Source organism: Morus notabilis, unplaced genomic scaffold (assembly GCF_000414095.1).
Source record: "Morus notabilis unplaced genomic scaffold, ASM41409v2 Scaffold745, whole genome shotgun sequence".
Lineage (NCBI taxonomy): Eukaryota > Viridiplantae > Streptophyta > Magnoliopsida > Rosales > Moraceae > Morus > Morus notabilis.
In genome coordinates, this window is record NW_010357131.1 from 225,864 (window position 1) to 248,193 (window position 22,330).

Sequence of the window (22,330 nt, forward strand, 5' to 3'; positions counted from 1 at the left end):
ATATATATATATATATATATATAAGTGTAAGAAAAAGAAAAAAGAAAAAAAGAAACCCACTTGTAGAATCCCAAATTTGATTCCGACCCAGATGAAATATTAGAATGAATCAATCAATTTAGTATCGAAAAATCGGAAACAACGCGACAAAGAGAGATGCCCATGGAACATAATTTTTGTTGAGGAAAAAACAGAGAGAGAGAGAGAAAAAAGGGGTGAGAAAAATGGGGAGAGATTAAAAAGCGGGTTATAAGATATATAAGACATTGTTTAGGAATTTGAGTTTTTAATTTAAACGGAGATGTAATTTTATATGAGAATTTTTAATTATAATAATAAAAATTTAAATATAATTTTTTGTGAGAATTTTTAATTAAAATAAAATTATAATTAAAAATTTAACTTAATAAAATAAATGAGATTTAAATAAGTTAAATAAAAAGAAAATAAAAAAAGTGAAAAAATTAATTAAAAATTTGTTTAATTTGTTAATTTTGAATTTTAATTAAGAATTGATAAAATGAACGGATAAAATAAAAAGATTTTTAACGAGAGGGAAAAAAAAATAAGACGGGGGAAAACAAAAAAGAGAAAGGAAAAATGATTCTCCGGTGAGTTTGGAAGATCGAATGGTGGCCCAAAATGAATATGATGTTGGGTACGGAGAGGATGGTCGTCACATCATGATTGACGAAGTTTTTAACCCAAATTGAGCTTTGCTTCGCTTCGCTTTTTTTACTTTCCTTAATTAATAAAAAGATTTTTCGTTAATTCTTTACACTATTTTCTTACCTTTCCTCTCATCTCGATACTCTATTGTCTTGCACTTCTTACATATTTAAAGATTAAAGACAAGCCTTTTTTATATTTTCAGTTAAGAAAAATACATATCTTTTTTATTTTTTAATTAAATTAGATAGAAAAATGAAAATTTTATGTCGAGTATGAAAAACAATTAGTTAATTGATTTATCTCTTTCTATTTTGGTGCAAACACAAAAGGATTATATAGTGGAAAATTATTTAAGCAAATTTGATATAGTAAAAAAAAAAAGATACATTTTTTAAGAAATTAAAATTATAGGTTTTTTAAATATTACAAGAGAGAACGAAAAGTTAACCTTTTGGTTTAATAAAAGTGCCGAAAATATGCTTCTTAAAATTCATTAAGAAGAATTTTCTCCATAATACTATAACTTCGGTCACAAGAAAAACAAAAAGGTTCGGTTTTTTGAAGAGAAAAAAAAAATAACATAAAGTTACTTTCGTTTTACTAGTTGAAATTACAACTTAAGTTTTTATTATTATGTTTTTTCTCATAATAATTCAAACTCAACTTTTTTTTTACAGTATATTTTCACATGAATTCACGTCTTAACTCAAGTTCTCAACTCGACAGCGAAACGAAAGAGGTTATTTCCACCAGAAAAATAAAAGGTAACTTCGTATAGAGAGAAAAGAAAAAAGCGTGGATATTTCCTTTTCTTGCATTGCATGCCCTTGTTTCGTATTGTCTTGGGAATTTATCATTGTTTAGTGCCAACACAATATGCAACTTCTAAATAAAATCATCATCCTTCTGTGATTTTTGGTTTTTATGTCTTTAATCATACACCAAACATAAAAAAAAAAAAAAAAAAACAAAAACAAAAAAATCCCCCTTATTATTATTATTTTTTTGTAATTTCCCATTAAATTGTCAATAATGAAGAAACGATTAAAAGAAAACGAGCTCAAAATTTTCCATCTACACCAACTTCTATCAATTAATCATCATTATCATAGTCATAATTGATAGTCTAATTGGATCTAATCGTTGGTGACTCTCGTTGGTCACTAATTGTTCATCACTAACTAACATCTATTGAAAACTTCCATTGATTGTTCATTATTTCAAGGGAGTTGTCACCTCACAATTATATCACGACCACCGCCCTCAATTGTCTATATCAAAAATTGCAAACACATTATAAGTAGGTTAATACCTTTTCATATATGTCAAATGCCACTAAATAATGGAGAGGGCTACCTTTTTAACCAAAATGAAAATAGCCAATTTCCCAAACAAAAAAACAAAAAAAAGAGTTTAGTCACGATATTTATTTATTTTGTCAACAATTTATACATTATTTTCTCTCATAAAAATTCAAATTCAACTTTTTTTGATATAATATTTTATCTCATATAAATTTACTTCTTAACTTAAATTATCAACTCCAACGCTTTAGTTCTATTTATTATCAATAAACCAATTTTCTCTGTGAATTGCTGTCACTTTATCTGTTATAGGTAGCTAGAAGCAAGCTTTTTTCTTTTTAGTAACATTATTGATCCTTCAAAGTTTCAATTCAATTGAGAAAAAGTCCCGTCAAAGTCCGTGTGACTTAAACATGCTATAATGGATGCATCTTATTATTATATCCCACATTTCTGTCCTTTAAATTATTTTAAAGCTGAAAGAAACGCAAAAGTTAATAGAGAAATTGTTCACATTCAAAGGATTGTAATTGTTGATTTCTGTTTTTTTCCCTTGGACTTGGTAACTAGTTAGTTGAATAGAAAATCAGCAGAGTGAGAAATTTACCACGTTCGTTTCGCTAATTCGAGTTTAAAATTTGAGTTTTGCTACAGTAAAAAGCTCTCACAAATAGTCACATCTAACTTTTTTTACTATAATAAAAAGCTCTCACGTAAAATCACATCTCAACTCAAATTCTAAACTCGAATCAGCGAAACGAACGAAGGTGCCTCACTAGTGAAAGATTATACAGTTAATAAAAATTACACTAAGAGCATGTTTAGTACACCATATAAACACTACGTATTATATTATTTAATAATAATACAATGTTTAGTGATATTTATATATTGTATAATTTAATACGATATTTAAAATTAATACAATATGAAGTGTGATATCTAATATGAAAAAAAAAACTTATGTACTAAACCATATTATGCAATTTAACTTAAAAGACCAGATTAAAAACATATAAAATATTTCACAAATATCAAGGCTCGGTGTTGGATTTTGGGACTAATGTTGGGGTCGAGTTTCGGGACCGGATGATGTTGTGTTTATTTTTTAAAAATTACATTTTAACTCCTAAACTTTTAAAAATTATATTGACCCCTAAACTTTAAAAAAATTATGTTTTGACCACTCATTTTTAAAAAAAATTATATTTTGAGCCCTCAACTTTCAAAAATATAATTGTTGCCCCTTAATTTTTTGAAAATTATAATTTGACCCCATTTTCAATTTTTTTTAACAAAAAGACCCCTATATAGCAACTCTACTTTCTCCCTTGCTTCCTCAAAATATTGGATTCGGGTCGAAATTAGAGTCGGATTAGGTTATGATTATGCCTAAATTTTATCTTATTACAAACTAATATGTAAATTGATTACAATGGTAAAAATAGTATAATATTTAATAGTACCACCAATGAAACACCGTATTGTATAAAAATTCTACAATGCAATACAATACTATACGATACAATATAATACAATACAATACAATGACTAAACATGTCCTAAATGGCTAGTCCATGAGAGTGCAGTTGAAATGTTGTATTTTTTTTAAAACATTTTAAGAATAAAATACTTCAACATAATCAGTAAATTTATGCCTAACTTTCCAAAAAAATATATTTTGACCCCTAAATTTTTAAAAATTATATTTTGACCCCTAAAATAAAAAAATATGTTTTGACCACTCAATTTTTTCAAAAATTATATTTTGAACCCTCAACTTTCAAAAATATAATTTTTGCCCCTTAATTTTTTGAAAATTATAATTTGATCCCATTTTCAATTTTTTTTTTGCAAAGGACCCCTATGTAGCAACTCTACTTTCTCCCTTGCTTCCTCAAAATGTTGGGTTCGGGTCGAAATTAGAGTCGGATGAGGTTATGATTATGCCTAAATTTTATCTCATTACAAACTAATACGTGAATTGATTACAATGGTAAAAATAGTATAATTTTTAATAATACTACCAACTAAACACCATATTGTATAAAAATTCTAAAATGCAATACAATACCATACGATACAATACAATATAATACAATACGGTGACTAAACATGTCCTAAATGGCTAATCCACGAGAGTGCAGTTGAAATGTTGTATTTTTTTTTAAACATTTTAAGAATAAAATACTTCAACATAATTAGTAAAATTATGCCTAACTTTCCAAAGGAACAAAAAAAAAAAGAAAAAAAATTAGAAATGCCAATCAAGATGATAAAAAATATTATCTATGACTGTACTTAAAAATAAAAAATTATCATTCAATTAATAAAAAGAAAACAAAAAGTTATAATAATACTTAATAATTTAGAATGATATAAATAATAAACTTGTACAAAACCATTGCAAACCATGTATTTTTTTAAAAGAGAAAAGTACAAGGTCTTCTATGGTTTTTTTAAAAACTGTCATTATAAATAATTAGGTTTCATTGTCTTCTTTAATTTTCTTCTTATTAATTGAATGAAAATTTTTTATTTTAAAGTGGTGTGGTATAAATAATATTTTTACGGTATTTCTTGTTTTTTCCCTTTAAAAAATCTTCTTGGGCTTTTTAAATGGACGTCACTAGCACCCAACTCTTCCTATGGACTTCTGGCCCATTTTTAGCCCTATATTTCTACTCGCGGCCTGTTTGTGTCCGTGCCCGGCTCTCTTCGTCAAGTATCCTCGAAGAATCAACTAGCAAAAAAAAGTATCCTCGAAGAATCCGTCTCGCTTTTCGTTGCGGCATTTCATCGAACATATCACGTACGTAAGTGTTGTCAAACAGAAAGCCTAAGAACACCGGTAATCTCGCGAGTTTAAAGCTCTTAATTGCTTCCTTTATAGTAGCCCTTTATGTTTCCTAGTCCATAAACCTCGTCACTAACTTTAATGATTTGCGTTTGCGGTTTCTATTTCACATGTTGCAAACTTGAACATTTTTCTTTTGATGGTTGTGATTTTTGGGTTCGCGGGCTCTTGTATTCTAATTTGAATAGTGTGAGAAAGAGGTTGTAATGAGTGAAAAGGACAAACAAAAAGTTCAGGATTTGAGAATGAGGATGAATGTGGCAAAATGGTTATAGGATCATTACCTGTTTGATGAATGGTTTTTTAATTCTTGGCCATCATTTCATCACATAGACAGAGTTGGTCTGTATTTTGTGACGTGCTTGTTTCCTCTTGCCTTGTACTTTTAAGTTTTAACCTTGGTGTTTCCCAGAAGTTTCCTTGGTAGGATGTAACCAAACAACTATTTTGATTGCCATGTAAAAATTACTAAAAGACAAAAAATTCTATTCTATGTGTTCTAGGAGAAATGGCGGAGGGCTCCAGTTTCAAAGTGGGTTCGGGTGATTTCTGAATATATATATATATATATATTAGGAGAATAGGAGATTTCGTTAGTGGTTATTATGATGTCACATGTGTTTTTTTTTGTTTTTTTTCACAACCGTACATTTGTGGTAACAAGCTAATCTTTTTGTTACTGGTGTGTCTGACGCATCAGTCACTAGTTTGCCATCTTATAGCAGATGTTATTAGACAGTGGTGTGATCTTGTGTGTCCTGACTTGGGATTGGTTTCATTGATTTTCAGCTCTCCAGTCCTGAAAATGCAAAGCATTAGAAATGCCATCTTGTGGCATGTCAGGGCAAGGAGACCGGCTGAAACATTGCTCAGTGCAAATGGGAATGATATGCTCAAACGGCTAAGCAATCAGATCATGTGTGCATCCACAGGTGCCACTGATCAAGTAATGGATCGAGTGATTGAGCTCGTTAAGAAATTCGATAAGGTCGATGCTGCTAAGGTAATTACTATCAACTCTATTTTTCCATCTTACAGTTTGTTTGAATTAGAAACAACATTCTTCACCAATTAATCAATTATTACTCCCATTTTGCTGGAGCAAATAACATGGCATGTTGTCTGTCTTTAAATATTTAGCTGCCCTTAATTGAGAAAGGTAAAAACAATGCAACGAAATTGACGGGTCATTTGACCTTGACAGGTTACTGAAACAGCTGATTTCCAAAAAGACTTGAGCCTGGATAGCTTAGACAGGGTTGAGCTTGTGATGGTCTTTGAAGAGGAATTCTCTGTTGAAATCCCCGATGACAAGGGAGACAAGCTGAGTTGCTGCGCCGACGTCGCCAAATACATTGTTTCCGGGACTGAGCAGAAATCTTAAGTCCCTATTATCACTTTCTGCGTTGACAATATTCGTCAGTGTTTTTCAAGAGATCTTACCATATATTCTTGTTGAGTACTGTAAACATTTCATTGTTTGAAAAAACTTCATTGTATTTCTCATATTGAGTACAACATGCATCAATAACATTGTTTCATGTGTGCAATAACTCATACTGTATATATAGTACAATTCACTCCACAAGGAATCATCACCAAAACTTATACCTACATCACATCACAACACAAAACTATATGTGCATATACAATCATACATGAGATTGTATTTACTTTCTTTAACGCGTATATATATATATCTTTTTTATACGTCTGCTGCTGTATATTAACGTACGGGGATCATACATTTTTAACTCAATGCTGTGACTGAAAAGCGCCATCTTCCTGAGCTGTGGTGCTGCATCCCAAAGTACATTAGTTGATGGTAATAATCTCTATGACATCATTTTTGCATTGTGGCTTTCTTTTCTACCGCATCCTTGTGTGAGTCTTGATGTCAAATGCTGGAATCTTATAGCTCCGGCGTCGTAAGTTCGAATGCCGTTCCCGACCGACAAGAACCTCAGCCCCTTGTTCCTCCTCACATTAGCCGGTCTGCACAGCGAGTTCTTTGGCACTCTAAGGACTTTAACTGAACACTTTCTGTCCAAGTTTGGAATTGCATGTAAGTTTGAAGGAAGGTCAACAGCAAAATCTCCATATTCATCTGTAACACATTTTGTCCAACTTGATTTTCCCTTCTTTCCGTTAATATGACAGTTAACGGCAACCAAAGCACCTGCAAGATATTTCCAACACAGAAGATTTATGTTGTTGTAATTTCCCTTCTTTCAGAATGAATGGTCAATTTCAAGATATAATTATCTTGCTCTTTAAATTTTTGATAATGCCATTAAACATTTAAGTTATGTCCTTTTCAATTATATTTAATTCACGAAATCAATTAATTGATAAAATTAAAACGATTTTTTTCCTTCGCATTTAAGTCAAAGCGTATTCATATTTTATCGAAACTGATTGTGAAAGGTCCAGAATTTGTGCGAGGAACGCCTTTCGTGATGTGGGCTTCCCATGTTTTACTCTAGCACTCGATTATGTTCTTACCGAACTTGGATAGTTAAATTGTCTCCAAAGAAAAAAAAACATGTCCATATCAAATTAGGAGTTACTAATTTTTCACCGGTCCAACATGAATATCAAAAACCTGGAGATTGCTTCAAAGACTGATCGTTTCAAATAAAGAAATAAATGTGTATGCCTCTAATTCGTTACTGAGTTCAGGAATTATAGGGGAAAAAAAAAAAAAAAACTTTATCGTGGAGGTTAAGGCTGTAATTATTTAATTATTTATTCATTAATTAGTTCAAATGATAGGGCACCTATGTGAATAGAGAATGCTTTTAGTTTTGTTCAAGATATATTGGTGAAATTTCTATATCAAATCCAACCTTTAATCAGAACTGAAAGAGTTAGGCAATATAATAATTTGAGATAAAATGTTTGTATGCCATGAATCCAGCGGAATTCAAAGAACCTGATAAAAAAAAACTTTTTTGCCTAACGAAACAAAAGAAAATAAGAAAGACCATCTCTGTGTGTATATACAAAATTTTGCCTGTAATGATCATTTGTGATCAAGAATGTTGACATCTAATTACTAATTTATTTATTTTTTTTCGTTCTTTTGAAAAGATATCTTATATCTATGGATTACAACATAAGAGGTAAGAATTAATGTATTGGTTATGATTGTCACAAGCGCATGCGCACGTGTAGTTTAGAGTAAGATCATTGAGCTTTCTGTATACGACGTCTTAATTTGCTAACGTACGCCTGACATTTACATTGAATTGAATTACGTCTTCTAAGAAAAGAAAGATCATAATAATCCTATACAACTTCCAATATATATAGAAACTAAAGTAAAAGAAACCGCGAGTGAAAATTAAGCAAACTAACAAACAGCCCCGGCCTTTCTCTGATAACGGGCGAGTATACACTATGATCATACACCTGAAGATAATATCTTGCTAAATGTTTGGGAGTATATATATATATATATATATATATGTATGTATATATATATGTATGTATAACATGATGAAGAGATTTATAACAAATTACCTGAAACGGGCCATGCATAAAGCTGAGCTTCATTTAGACAAGCTTCGCAATGGACTGAGCCTGTAATAAGGACGGTGGAAAGCTTTTCTTCTCCATATCCTGCAATCTTCACCAATTCTTCGCGGCTATAAGATTCGAATAAATGGTTGTTATCTTCATGATCGTGCTCGGCCATTGATATTCCATTGAGGAAGAAGAAGGAAATCAATATGGTGAAGAAGACAGAGATCACAAAATTAATGCTGAAGAAGCCGCAAAAGTAGCTCATCTTCTATCGTGTTGCTTCTAAGCTCCCTTGTGTTTTGTATTACGTAGGAAATACGAAAAAAGGAGACAATATATGAGGCTTAAGACCTTGATTTTATAGCTAGAGCTTGGAAAAAGGTTCTAATGCACTATATATATGGTTCATGGGATGACATATATGCCTTTTTGACGCTTCATGTATAAAGAATATAATTATTACCGATACAGCCTTTGAAGTTGACTTCGTTCGATAGAATGACTATTTTATCCTCTGATTATCCATCGGGCTGAGATATCCTCGTCGAAACATTGAAGTTGCATATAAAGAAATATAAAGGAGTGACTATGATTTATGCAAATAATAATATTTGACATATTAGCTAAAGCAAGTACTGCCTGAAAGCTAAAAAAGAAATTACGTAAATAAAATGTATTGGACAAGCTAAAATAATTGATTCAGATCCATAATGTTGTTGAGAGATGCTTTAAAACTGTAAAAGAGTTCAAGGGCAATTTAGTAAGATTAACAAAGATTATATATAGAACCAAAATAAAAAATGAATATTAGATTTCAAAGTATGGATTGCAAACTAGATCATGTAAATTGGGAAGGGTATATCTGTCCAAATATGGAGAAGGTGCACAAGGAGGATCAGTTGGGAAGTTTGACGGCAAGTTAATTTGTAGGTTGGTAGCCTACTCTTATCTTCTACGTAATCTTTAATTTAAGGAGTAATATAAGACTAAAAAAAAAATCAGTTTACCAAAACCTCAGACACATATATGTCCTCTCTCTCCTCTCTCTCTCTCACCTTAGAGGAGAAGTTCAAAATCTCTCTCTCTCCCTAAATTTCTAGCCTGCCTCAACTATCCCCATCTGCACAACGCTATATCCATACCTCACCAAAAATCTTGTCCAACTTTTGGCTCTAATTTATTGTCTTCTTGTTTCGATTTTCCTTTTACACTAAACCAAAAAATCATTTTTATTTTTATTTTTTGTCTTTATTGTGCCAAACGCCGTTTTAGAAATATTTTCATTTTTTCTTTTTTGAAAAACATCAAAAACAAAAACATGATCAATTCCAAACACGACCATTGTTTTCTTGTTTCGATTTTTTTTTTCTTTTTTAAGTGGATGTTATATATTCTACACCAGCTTGATTATTACTATTATCATTATTTTGGAATGATACGCTGGCTTACATTAGATTCTAGTTATATATTTACACGTGGCACAATATTAAAATTCATGCGCTAATTTGAGCAAAATACCACATGCTTACGCAGTTAAACTTTTAGGAAACTTGGTTCTGTATCACTCTCGCCAATTATGTTCAACAACTTAGCTTTCCAACATCGGGAATGGTAGTTATTAATTTCTTGCATGAAGGGAATTAGTTTTTAGCCTAGAGAATGTTGAAGCTAAAACTACATTACTCTGCGATGCTTTATATTAGAATCTTACATTGGCCGGAGATATTAGTATGATCTACTTAATAAGGTGATGGTAATTCTCCCCTAACAAACTAGTTTTGTTAGGTTGAGTTAGGTCCAATATCATTTGATTTATGTAAAATTGTATCAAAACAGATCTAATTTTATAATGTTGGGTCTCCCAATATCGACTTATTCGCAGCGGTTTGGCATGGTCCACGCTGTGCGTGAGGGGGCGTATTAGAATCCCACATTGGTTGGAGATATTGGCATGATCCACTTAATAAGGTGAGGGTAATCCTCCCCTAACAAGTTGGTTTTGTTAGGTTGAGTTATGCCCAATATCCTTTTATTTTTGTAAAATTTTATGTTATTTTTTTAATTAGCAATGTCAATGTAACGTATAAGAATTTCAAATCAAATTAATGGTCCTTTTGCTCAAATAAATTCATAAAAGATATAAATAGATGTATTTATCACATCATTAAATCGTGATTTATTATCGATAAAAACAAGAGAAGGTTTGAATCGTGTTTTTCTCTTCAAATTATTAAAGTAAATTAAAACGAGTTTTTGTAGAGATTGAAAATTGAACAAACCATCCAATAACGAATACTTCGCTTAATTGAATTCAACAATTACTGAAAAAAAAGGCTCAAAGTAAAATTTTATTAATTCTCATGTAGTAAAAGTGTACGTCCAAAAAAATGCATCCATTCAAGAAATTTTCATTTTTTTTATTCGGGATTGAACCCGTAACCCCCTACCCAAACTCCACTCCAATTAAAACCCCCAATACTACTAGATCAAGAAGTCTTGGGCATATTTCCATTCCTTCTAATGCATCATATGTTAAATTCTGTCATTTAGGACTCGTTTAGTTCGCTGATTCGAGTTGAGATGTGATTTTATGTGCTTTTTACTGTAGCAAAAAAGTTAAATATGACTGTTTCTGAGAGCTTTTTATTATAGCAAAACTCAAATTTGTGAAATAAACGGAGCCTTAGTTCTTTCTACAACTTTCCGCTCTATCTACTTCTACTCGTTACATTTCACTGTTGTACTTCTACGGCACTTGTTCTAATGCATCTCTTTCTAATAAGTTTTGTCATGATTCGTATGGCCTTGTTATATTTTTTTATTAGTTACTGTGATGTCGTTCTATATGTTTATTCATCTGAATTTTTCTTCACAATTAAGTTTTTTTTTTGCGCCTTGTGAACTCTTAAACGGTTTTGTTTTCTATAGGGTAAAATTCATCTCGACAATTGTTAAGATCGAAGTCATATTATTGTTGTTGGGTAAATAACTCAAATTGATTTTGAGAAAGTTAATGTTTTATGTTTTTTTTGGATAAGTTACTGTTTTTTATTTTTGGACAAGAGTTATTAGGAATCTATAAATAAGTGTTTTGTATAACGCTTTATGTGTGCTTAGAGAAAAGTGCAGAGAAAGAGTATCTCTTTTTGATAAAGAGAAAAGTGAGAAGAAAGACATGCAAAGAGTGTAAGGGAAAAGTGAGAAAGTTTGTTGAGTGTGTAAATTTAAAATTTTTAAATAAAATTTTCTCATTCTCCTGCAAACGTATGAAATTTTTTCAAAACTACTTAAGTTTTTATCTTTTTTATTTTTATATTATTTTTGTTTTAATTTATTTTTTCTACTGTATGGTGTAGGAGTGTGTTTTTCTCCCACAAGTGTAAGACTTCTTATCATAGCATGGCAATTTTTTTCGAAGATTTTCGAGCCAGGTCACGAGGCGTTTATCGACCTCGGACGGCTTGATGGAGGTGGGGTGGCGCACGCGGACCGGAAGATCTCAGTTGTCCTGGACTGGACAAGTACGTAGAGATCGTCGTGGGACCGGGGAGGGAGTCTCAATCGATCTTTTCTAGGATCACGCCATGGCACTCGCAAGCAATCGATATCGAAATTGGAACTTGCACACTAAACTAAAATAGTATTCGTCCGGGAAACATTGAGTTGAGGTTCGAATTTTTTTTACCTGCAAGCACACTGGATCGTAGGCAGCAGTGGCCGACCAGTAGGTCTTTTGGGCATTCGGATTCGGAAGTGCAACTGAATTACCTACCCTTTAAAAAGAAAGTGGAATGGCTTATAATTGGCGCATAATATACTATAGAAATCAACTAATATAAAAGTGCATTTTTTGTGAAAAAAAAAAAAAAAAAAATCTTATTTTTGGGTGGTCTTTCAGGTGTTAGATTGAGCCATATAAACTGCAACCTGACAGCCCATCACATGGTTGTTAAGCAGTAGTACTGAGAAATATGTGTGTCAAAAAAAGAAATGGGCTAGATATATAGAACACTTTGTTATTATGATAAACTAAGGACAAATTATCTGTGGGGGCTACACGACTACAGATTAAAAAGCTTAAAGCTATAATTATATAGCAGATAAGTTATTATGCACGGCCGAAAAAAAAAAAAAAAGAAAAGAAAAGGTTAGTACTAGACATGGACATTAGCGGTCCATTTTTATTATCATTTAAATCGCGCCTTTAACTGTGTGTGATTTTGATCAGTATACATATATATATATATATATATATATGTGTGGACAACGAGAACAAAAATTCTGCTAAAAAAAGAGAGAACATAAATATGCATGTAAATGCAAGCCTATCGGCTCTCGGCGATCTGGGTTATGGCTTTCTATCGGATCGGGAAGTTAAACTCATTTCATTTTAAGTCCCTGAAATATCAAATTCCATTCTAAACTTTTAATCATGATTTTAAAACATCTAAGAACAATCTCGTGATTTATTAAAATGTTTTAAATTAATCCTTTTTTCGGTATGACTTTTAAAATTTAATTGAAAAATATAAGACGCGTTTGGAACTCGTTCTAAAATGATTTTATTTTTTATATGAAAATGAAAACGTTTTTAATTTCACCAGAAATTATGTTTGAAAATGCATTTAGTAGTTTTATCAAGAGATTATTTTCAGTGTAAAAAAACCCATTAATGTCTCTCTTTCTCTTTTTCTGCTCGAGAGAGGAGAAAATGAAAATAAAAAATAAAAAAATGACTAAAAGTCGTTTTTCATTTCTCTCTCATTTTACACTAAATCAAAAAATCGTTTTCATTTCTGTTTTTTGTTTCTATTGTGCAAAACGCCGTTTTAAAAACGTTTTTATTTTTTTCTTAAAAAACGTGAAAAATAAAAACAGAATCAATTCCACGATCGTAATTTTTTTGAACCTGAATTGTGTCTTGACATGTAAAATTACAAAATATCTACTCTTAATAAATAGCATATGGTCCCCTTTTTTTATCAAAATTTTATAAATAGATGAAATATAAGACTAATTTAAGATAATTTAATAAATCAAGGATCCATTAGATGATGTTTTAAATGTTAGGGACCAAAATGAAATTTGAAAAATAGTTCCATAACTAACAACGATATTAGGCTTCTTTTTTTTTTTTTTTTTTTTTTTTTTTGGCGAAGCTTCTTGATCTACTTTGAGATTGGGTGATAAAACACTTCTCTGTGGAGAATTCTTGTATAATTCATTGCTTCTTACAAAGCGCCTCACTACAACAATTTAAGCTTATTAGAATAATATGCTTAGTTTAGCCAACATTATAAATATTGTGGTGGATGCTATACATTAGTGATCATGACTAGTTTCAAACCAATCCACCTTTGGGTACGAACTCTTTTATATATACATCAATATCACACTATAAAAATAATCACTTTAAGGATTAAACTTTTAGATACTAAAAAAACTTTTGGTAGCAGAAAATATATACTTTTTCCTACTAAACTTTAGTAGCTGAAAATGATCAAGCCTTTAGTTACTAAATTTGGTAGCAAAAACTACTCAATCTGCTACCAAATATAATTTAGTAACAAATAACATGGCGGAAAATGAAATTTAGTTCCTGCCGAAATTTTTTTGCTACCAAAACAATATTCGGTAACAAAAGCATAATATTCTGCCATTAAAACTTAGTAGCGAAATATCACTTTTTACTACCAAACATATTTTCGTAACAAAATGTTGGTAGAAAGCAAAATTTTTTCCCGTCTGAGGTATTTGCTATTGAAATTTTTTTTTGTAACAAAAGATATGACATTTGCTACCAACTGTTGGAAGTAAAATATAACTATCTATCACTAAAATTTGATAGTGAAAAATCATTTTTTGCTACCAAACATATTTTGGTAACAAAAATATTGGTGGGAAGCTAAATCATTTCCCACTTGTGGTATTTGCTACCTTTTTTTTGTAGCAAAAAGTATAACATTTGCTACCTGCGGTTGGAAGCAAAACATTGTTATGGGCCACTAAATTTTGGTAGCAAAATATCAACTTTTGATACCAAACTAGTTTAGGTTACACATATAATGTTTGGTAATAAAAAACATAATTTTTTACTATCAAATTTTGATAGCTTATAACAAGATTTTGCTACCAAATTCATATTTTGGTGGTAAAAAGACGTTTTTTGCTATCAAAAGTTGTGTTTGGTAGTAAATCATATAAAAACTTTAAAACTTATATTTTGTGCTTGCATTGTTTTTTTTTTTTTTTTTTTAATTTTCCATGAATATGTCATATATTAAGTTTTAACAATCATCCTAATATATTTTGTATAATAATTATTTAATAATTTAGTTATTTTGTTTAGGTGTAACAAGAGACATATTCATGTGTGTATATATGTGATATTGTTAATTAAGTACATGTTCCACATAGAGTAGTATATAATCTTGTTATTTGATTGCTTTTTAACATAAAATAATGTTTTTTAACTTCAAAATTATATTTTTTTGTTATAATGTTACTAGATTATGTGATTCCAACTTTTTTTGTATGAACTTTTGGTCCATTTACCACAATGGAGATACTTTTATCGATTTTGATTTCCAGTTACTTCAAAAAATGGTGAGCGAACAAATTTGGTAAAGAATATAGGGTTGTGGCATATTGAATGTAGCCTTATTTGTTAAAATTTTTATTTTGATTTTGCATCTCTATTTTTTGGTTATTGTATGTCTCTTTATGGAAGTTTCACGTTTTTATTTTTATTTTTATAAATCTAAGAAGTTTGTTAGGCATTTTAGCCATTATTTCATCAAAATTGCTAAAATTGGTTCAGGTTTGTTCAGAGGTAAGACCTGCATTGGATGAGGAACTTCCGTCCCCATATGTCGAGGAATTTAGGTATGCTTCTAAAGTTTTCTGGGTGGGGATGTATTTACACGGCAAACCGGGAATCCTTATTTCAGTCAGTAATGCCATTGTTTTGGCAGATATGCTCTGGATGCAGAAATTCTTAAATACATTGCTGAAGCTTATCGCCTAAAGGTGCCTGCTCGATTTACTGTGGGAGCGAAAAAGACACGGAGGGTCCCGGATCTCACTTTGAACTTGTGGTGGTGATATCTGCTTCTAGGCACAGTCCACAAAACTTCTGGTATGATACTAGTTAAAAGAATGCAATTTTTGTTAGTTTACGGATCAATTCTAAAAGTTTAAGTTATTAGAAGGTGTGTCAATAATAATTCTATATTTTAATATTCATCCTCACATGTGGGCTAGATAATGGACAATCGTGTAGATAAATTAATTGAAAAGCTCAACATGTGAATATTTAAGCTCGAAATATATTAAAGACCCAACACATGATGACAATTTAAATGTAGATAAAGAGTGCAATTACGAGAGTTTGAACTCAGGACCTCTTGCTCTGATATCATGTTAGTTTACCAATCTATCTTAAAAATTTATGCTGTTATTTTTATATAACAATTTTTAAAGGAACTTTTTATGTTTATGCTGTTGATGCAAGATTGTGGTTTGAGTAGGATCTGTCTCCTGGTCGATTCTTGCTTGTGGAAGTGTATATACACCTTTTTAGTTTTACATTTTAGCTCACCAGTTACAAATTCAAATACATATTATCTTAGAACAGATTTCATTTTTTGACATGATGGATAGCAATGGTAGCTGGCGCTCGGTATGGAACATTGAGTTCAAAGATGACATAAAAGTAGTTGATTTAAAGGGAAAATTGCAGGTATTTCGTAATAAGTGTCTGCTCTGTCTCTCAATATAAATTTGTATGCAATAGGGATAGCATCATATCCAAAATCAAGTAAGAGTAAATTGTTTTTCATCTTAGTCATATACTTGGTACTTTCTTCTTTCAGATGGGTGCCCATTATTTTGAGGAGGGGAATGTGCAGCTAGATGCTAAACATGAATGGCAAAGATTCAACTATCATTCAGGTCGACTAAATATTACATCATATTTTTACTGAAATATTTCTTGTTTGATTACCACTTGATACATCTTTTAGTGTTAATCTGTTCTCTATGATTGCCATGCCTTATTATGTTTCAGGCTGTCAAAAAATCTGCAATTAGCATAGCCAACATCATCCGCCACCATGAGACAGAATACTTAACATCTGTTGAGGTTCATAATTAATTTTGCTTTGTTAAAGCTTGTCTTTTTTATAATTTTTTGCTAACATATTTGCATGGACTGGCATCCTACTCAAACTTACCAGATATCACTTTCAAGGTACTGATCTTAAGGAGTTACTTATCGCAATTTCTTCATGATGAACCAACTTAGATTGTACCATCTCAAAATCTACATGCCCCACCCCCACTCTCATTCTTGTATTCTTGTCTTGCGTTGTGTTAGTTATGGTTCTTCGTGAACTTGAAAAAAAATTAAAAATTAGAAAATGCTATGAGCCAAGAGATTTTTGAGGTTGTCCTATTTATGTTAAAAAATTGGATTAGTCGGAGTAGGACTAGGATTCCTTTGTCTTGCATGTTTGGGCCATTTTATTTGGTAGTGTGATTTAAAACACCTTTATAGCTTGATATAGTAGTTATCTAGATTTGATACATTCCCAACTTTGCTTTGTGCAGATGGATGCTCAATGATTGATTGAAGAATGGTAAGACTTATCATTCTTTGTGATCTTTCTTTTTATGTGTATCATAATCTTTGTAGTGTGTTACTCGGTCTGGTAAGCTCCCTACTAAGACTCAGGCATAGATATTTTATGTCTCAGACTCTCAGCAGCCAGTTATTGGTACAACTGAGGATAACTTGAGTACCTCCAAACTGATAGGGCTTCCTTGTTAACATTCTTTTATTCGTTGCAGTATGCAATGAAATTTCTTCTAAAGTCAAAACAGAAATAGATATGAACAATTTTTCATTGGCATGAAGCATTCAGTTTTGCATATGAAAGTAAAAGAAGATTATATAAGAATTATTAAACACTTTATCATTTCGTTTGATTTTATATTTTTTTTACTTTAACTTGAAAGTTTATAACACTTCACCTAATGCGTGAACAAATGATCAAGACTTGCGATGCTCGTTTAAGTGAACTACCAGAGGGGTCAGAACTTGACTCTGATGCAGAGAAAGAAATTTACTCCCAAATTTTGTCAAGTGAGAGGTATGAAAAATATGGTTTCAAGCGTGGCATAGCACCTGTACTAAGACAAGCGTCACAAGGTCGCAAATCTAAAGGGTCAGGATATGAAAGGCTTCAAAATGAAGTTCAAGAACACAAACGTCGTATGTCGGACATGGAAATTCTAATGAAGCAACAACATGAGCATATTCAAAAGCTACTTCAGCAGATAAATCCGACATCAGATCATCCTAGACATTCTGTCTTAAGAAGAGAAGATTCTCCGCCACCGCCACCATCGGCCTCAGTTTGTTAGATCGTTTAATTCTTGTAATACTAAGACTTTACTAGTACAACATTTGCATAATTGTTTGAGTTTGCTTAAGTATGACTATTTTAGTATTTTGTTTGGATTCTAATATGTATTGAAATATTTAGAGATTTTTAAATTAATATTTGGTATTTTATTTATATATATTTTTTGAAAAAAATACAGGTATATAAATCTATCTCAGTTTTGGTGACCAAAAAATTTTGGCAGCAACAAATTAATTATTTGGTGGTTAATTATTTCAAATACCTTTCACTATCAAAATTTTGGTACCTGAATCTTGTACTTTTTGTTACCAAATACATTTTGCTACGAAAAATTTGACCCCTAAATCTCATATTTTTCGCTACCAAATACCTTTTGCTACCGAATATTTGGTCACCAAATCTCATACATTTCGCTACCAAATACAATTTGATACTAAATATTTGGTCCCTAAATCTCATGACTTTTACTACTAAATACCTTTTGTTACTAAATATTTGGTGATTGAATCGCGTACATTTTGCTACCGAATATATTTTGCTACCAAAATTTTAGTGTCCTAAATCTCACACTTTTTGCTACCAAAACCTTTTGCTACCGAAATTTTCGGTCACCGAATATCATACATTTCGCTACCAAATACATTTTGTTACCAAAAAATTTTTGGGTTACTACAAACATTTTGCTAACTAATACTTTTTGTTACGCACTTTTTGCTACTAAATTTTTTTTAATAACAAAAACATTTTGCTATCAAGTCTTTTAATTACCAAATTTTTAGTAACAAAAAATTCAAATTCATCAATATATATGTATATATATAGACGCACACGCATTTTAGCACTTGAAATGTAAATGTATATAGAGACTTTGGGTCTCTCGCAGCCTGATTGGATTAAATAGGAGCACTGTTAGATATAGGATAAAAAGTAGCAGGGTCCACAGTACTAACATGCATAGAAAATTTAAAGCTTTGCATTACATTAATCATCTTTTTCTCAATTACATTATCTTTCTGTTGAAAACTAAAGTTAAAACTGAATCCAGCTCATGAAAAACCAAATTAACAAAACTAAAAACTAGTTAGTGATCCACTTAAAGCTTCTATAAAGCGGCCTAACGATCATGTACAGATCATCTGTTTCTAATTAAGACGTTATTGTGGCATGATTAATTCATACGATAAATATGTGCAACTATTTTTTTTCTTGAAATTAAGGTGCATCTTCATGATTAAGCATAATTGTTTAGTACACCTAATCAATTTTAGGGAGTGTTCAGGGGGGGGCCAAAAAAAAAAAAGAAGAAAATCAACTTTAGAAAGTGGTATCTCTGACCCTGTCTCAATTGGTTCAAGCGAGGGCTGTTGACCATTAAACAGACACTCCACTTTGTGTAGTGGAAACCTCCCATGTTTTTTCATGCAATAGCGTGCATCATTGGTCGCTAGGCTTTACTTAAATATAAATAAAATAGCAATGAAAAAAAATAAATTTACTAATGCTAATAATTATCTCATGAGCTGTTAATCTGTGATTCAACCCCAATTCCCACAATCACCAATTCACCATCACATAATTATGTCATATATTAACATTTATAGACCTTACATACCCACGTATCAATTTGTCAAATTTTTTTTTTTTGAGCTTATATGAGTTTAAGGATTTAAACTATACAGATATTAAATGTGAAATTATCGCTAAATTATGTGCATGAACTACATAGTTTGTGATGTTAAACTACAGGTATAATTATGAATAGATTATTAACTATTTGATTGGTTTAGTTTTAAAGGATTTTTATGATTTTTCTCAGCTACAAACTAAAAGAGTTTGAAATAATTTGTCGTGTTATTTGATTATAACAATCTGACTACATAAATATAAACTAATTAAATATTGAAAACACAGATAATTAATGAGGTGTTAAAAATTAATTAAAGTACAACAACTAAAAGAACAGGATATAATGAGACAAAATATTTGATCTCAGAATAATTTTAAAAATCCAGTTAAACATTCATATTAAGAGGGTATTCTTCTAAACTCTTCCACAAAATCCTCCTCAACTTTATTAAGCCAAGTAAAGATCACGCGAGCATGTTAAATGCTTGTACCACCAATAGAGTGCGTGACATTATTCCAAATAAAAATTATGAAAATGATTTTGTGGAGCGATGAGGTGTCACCGACGCTCGAATAAAAGTGATGAGGTGGAGCCACTCCTCAATCATCAATATCCCCCACGTAGAAGGACTTTAAGATCAAGATGGACCCACAATTTATTTCCTAAGATGGATCAGGACCGTCCAATGTGGACAATTAAGCACTATCATGTGCAATAATCTGATTTTGCTCATTGGCTGTTGATGAAGAACTGGTCATCATCAATCGTAAGGCTGACGAGGTAAGGCCATTGGCTAATCTTTATCAATTAGCCAATTAGAGTTGAAGATGCCACAGGCTTGGCTGCAATTGATGGACCGGCTTGGGCCGTCGGCCCGAAAGCTAATGGCTCGTGATCGGCATGAAATTTCAATTGGAAAATGCTCAAAATTGGTATTTCCTAAGTTATAAGAATTATTAAATTTGGAGACATAAACACTTAAAAAAAAAAAAAGATTGAAGATAGAAGCACTAATTGTTGCTTCATATTAAGGCTTTGGAGACTCTTAAAGAAGATTATAAAAGTACGCTCTCAATATATACTCTACAATTCAGAACCATCAAAATATATTACAATTATGCTGTAAAAAATAAATTACTTTTGTTAAAAAAAACTCTATGAAAGATTTCTCCTGAGTTGTTATGTGATATCATTTTATTTTTTTTAAAAATATACTTTTTTGTTTTTGCTTATATTAACGGTTTTCTTATTTTATTTCTAGAAAGACCAAAAATGTTAACAAATAAAATCTAAGTTTCGATATTTTTTTTCTTTAGATAGTTTATTATCAGACAATTCCTTTATTTGAAAACTAAAATCTCAATGAAAGTCATGTCTCCTCTTATAAAACAAAGGTACTTTCTTAACATAAAAATGTTGGGCGTATTTGGAACTCGTTCTAAAATAAATTTATTTTTTTTGTATGAAAATAAAAATAAAAACGTTTTTAATCTCAGACAGAAATCATTTTTAAAAATGCATTTGGTAGTTTTATCAAGAGATTATTTTCAGTGTAAAAAAACCCATTAATGTCTATCTTTCTCTCTCTCTGCTCGAGAGAGGAGAAAACGAACAAAAAAAATAAAAAACGACTAAAAGTCATTTTTCATTTCTTTCTTATTTTACACTAAACCAAAAAAACGTTTTCATTTCTATTTTTTGTCTTTATTGCGCCAAATGCCGTTTTGAAATCGTTTTCATTTTTTCTTTCTCAAAAAATGTGAAAAATAAAAACGGGATCAATCCCAAACACAACAGTTGTTTTTTATAGTTCATTCTCCTTGATCATAATTAGAAAATAAAATCCAACATGATATATTAAATTTAAAAAAAAAAAATCTATGATTACTAACTAAACTGACTTATTAGATTTTTAAAGAAACGAAGACTTAAGCATGTTCTTTTAACAACTTGAATCACAACTCAAATTTTTTTTATTATAATATTTTTTCTTACAAAAATTTAAATTTATTTTTTCTATTGTAACGTTTTCTTTCACGTAAAATTTATTTTACAACTTAAGTTCTCAACTCGAGTTATGAAAAGAACGTGTGAACATTTAGGTCCCGTTCATTTCGCTGATTCGAGTTTTACTACAGTAAAAAACTCTCAGAAACAGTCACATCTAATTTTTTTACTATAACAAAAAACTATCACATAAAATTATATTTAAACTCAAATTAAAAATTCAAATCAACGAATTAAACTGACACTTACTCGATCGAATACAAATATCCAAACTGAGCTGGAATAATATCTAATACACCATTACTACTATTAGGATGGGGTAAGGACACAAACATAATCCACAACGATCCATACATAATCTACGGCTCGGAGTTATCCGGCTTGATGGAGTAGTACTCCACACTTCACATCACGTGTGACTGTGAGAAGCGGAGATCACATGTCAAGGACGTGAAAAAAACATTATCGTCAAACGAACGGTCTAGACTCGTCCCACGTGTCAACATCAAGCAATATAAAAACTACTGCCCCAAAGATATCGAATAATTATCCTACATTATAATCAGCACTTACTCACACCTACTTAGCACTATATCTATACTAGACTAGAAATAGTAGTAGTTCATCGGTCCATGTCCTCTCCATTATAGTACTCAAACAACTGCACATATATATAAATATATATATATATATATAGATAGATATAAAGATAGATACAAGTCCAACCATAATTCACTGTCACTAGAACAAGGCTGATAAATTTATCAACGTGAAGCGAGTTATAATAGTACTCAGTTGAAGATCATATGGCGGACTCGGACAACGACTCGGGGGGTCAGAACGCGAACTCGTCGGCGTCGTCACCGAGGGAGCAGGACAGGCTGGTGCCGGTAGCGGAACTGGGGAA

General features: G+C 31.1%; 3 protein-coding genes and 1 pseudogene across 4 annotated transcripts in view; 3 read left to right on the forward strand and 1 right to left on the reverse strand.

The window, feature by feature from the left end:
• Nucleotides 1-4,676: 4,676 nt before the first annotated feature.
• Nucleotides 4,677-6,366, forward strand: LOC21393900 (acyl carrier protein 3, mitochondrial). 2 transcript variants are annotated; one of them, XM_010089357.2, is made up of 3 exons: nt 4,677-4,827; nt 5,623-5,836; nt 6,038-6,366. In XM_010089357.2, exons 2-3 carry the CDS (start codon nt 5,639-5,641, stop codon nt 6,215-6,217), a joined length of 378 nt encoding a protein of 125 aa, XP_010087659.1. In that variant the 5' UTR covers nt 4,677-4,827; nt 5,623-5,638; the 3' UTR covers nt 6,218-6,366. The 2 variants fall into 2 exon arrangements, with proteins under 2 accessions (XP_010087659.1, XP_024022325.1); XM_024166557.1 differs by having other exon boundaries at nt 4,677-4,788.
• Nucleotides 6,367-6,668: 302 nt separating this feature from the next.
• LOC21393901 lies at nt 6,669-8,533 on the reverse strand. The gene is made up of 2 exons (XM_010089358.2): nt 8,359-8,533; nt 6,669-7,012 (listed from the first exon to the last, which is right to left on the reverse strand). The coding sequence occupies exons 1-2, from the start codon at nt 8,531-8,533 to the stop codon at nt 6,669-6,671; spliced, it is 519 nt and encodes a 172-aa protein (XP_010087660.2).
• Nucleotides 8,534-9,233: 700 nt separating this feature from the next.
• On the forward strand, nt 9,234-16,986 carry LOC112091885 (annotated as a pseudogene).
• A 5,243-nt stretch (nt 16,987-22,229) lies between these two features.
• LOC21393902 (nuclear transcription factor Y subunit B-2) overlaps nt 22,230-22,330 on the forward strand; it is a 620-nt gene continuing 519 nt past the window's right edge. The window contains exon 1 of the mRNA XM_010089359.1: nt 22,230-22,313. Coding sequence (XP_010087661.1) covers nt 22,230-22,313 — 84 coding nt within the window. The remainder of the gene's footprint in view (nt 22,314-22,330) is intronic.

Bases quoted from the DNA above. Each gene is read 5' to 3' on its own strand.
- LOC21393900 (XM_010089357.2), top strand. From the start codon at position 5,639: ATGCAAAGCATTAGAAATGCCATCTTGTGGCATGTCAGGGCAAGGAGA. The intron at 5,837-6,037 runs GTAATTACTATC...TGACCTTGACAG, and splicing joins ATAAGGTCGATGCTGCTAAG to GTTACTGAAACAGCTGATTT.
- LOC21393901 (XM_010089358.2), bottom strand. From the start codon at position 8,533: ATGGCCGAGCACGATCATGAAGATAACAACCATTTATTCGAATCTTAT. The intron at 7,013-8,358 runs GTAATTTGTTAT...AATATCTTGCAG, and splicing joins TTATGCATGGCCCGTTTCAG to GTGCTTTGGTTGCCGTTAAC.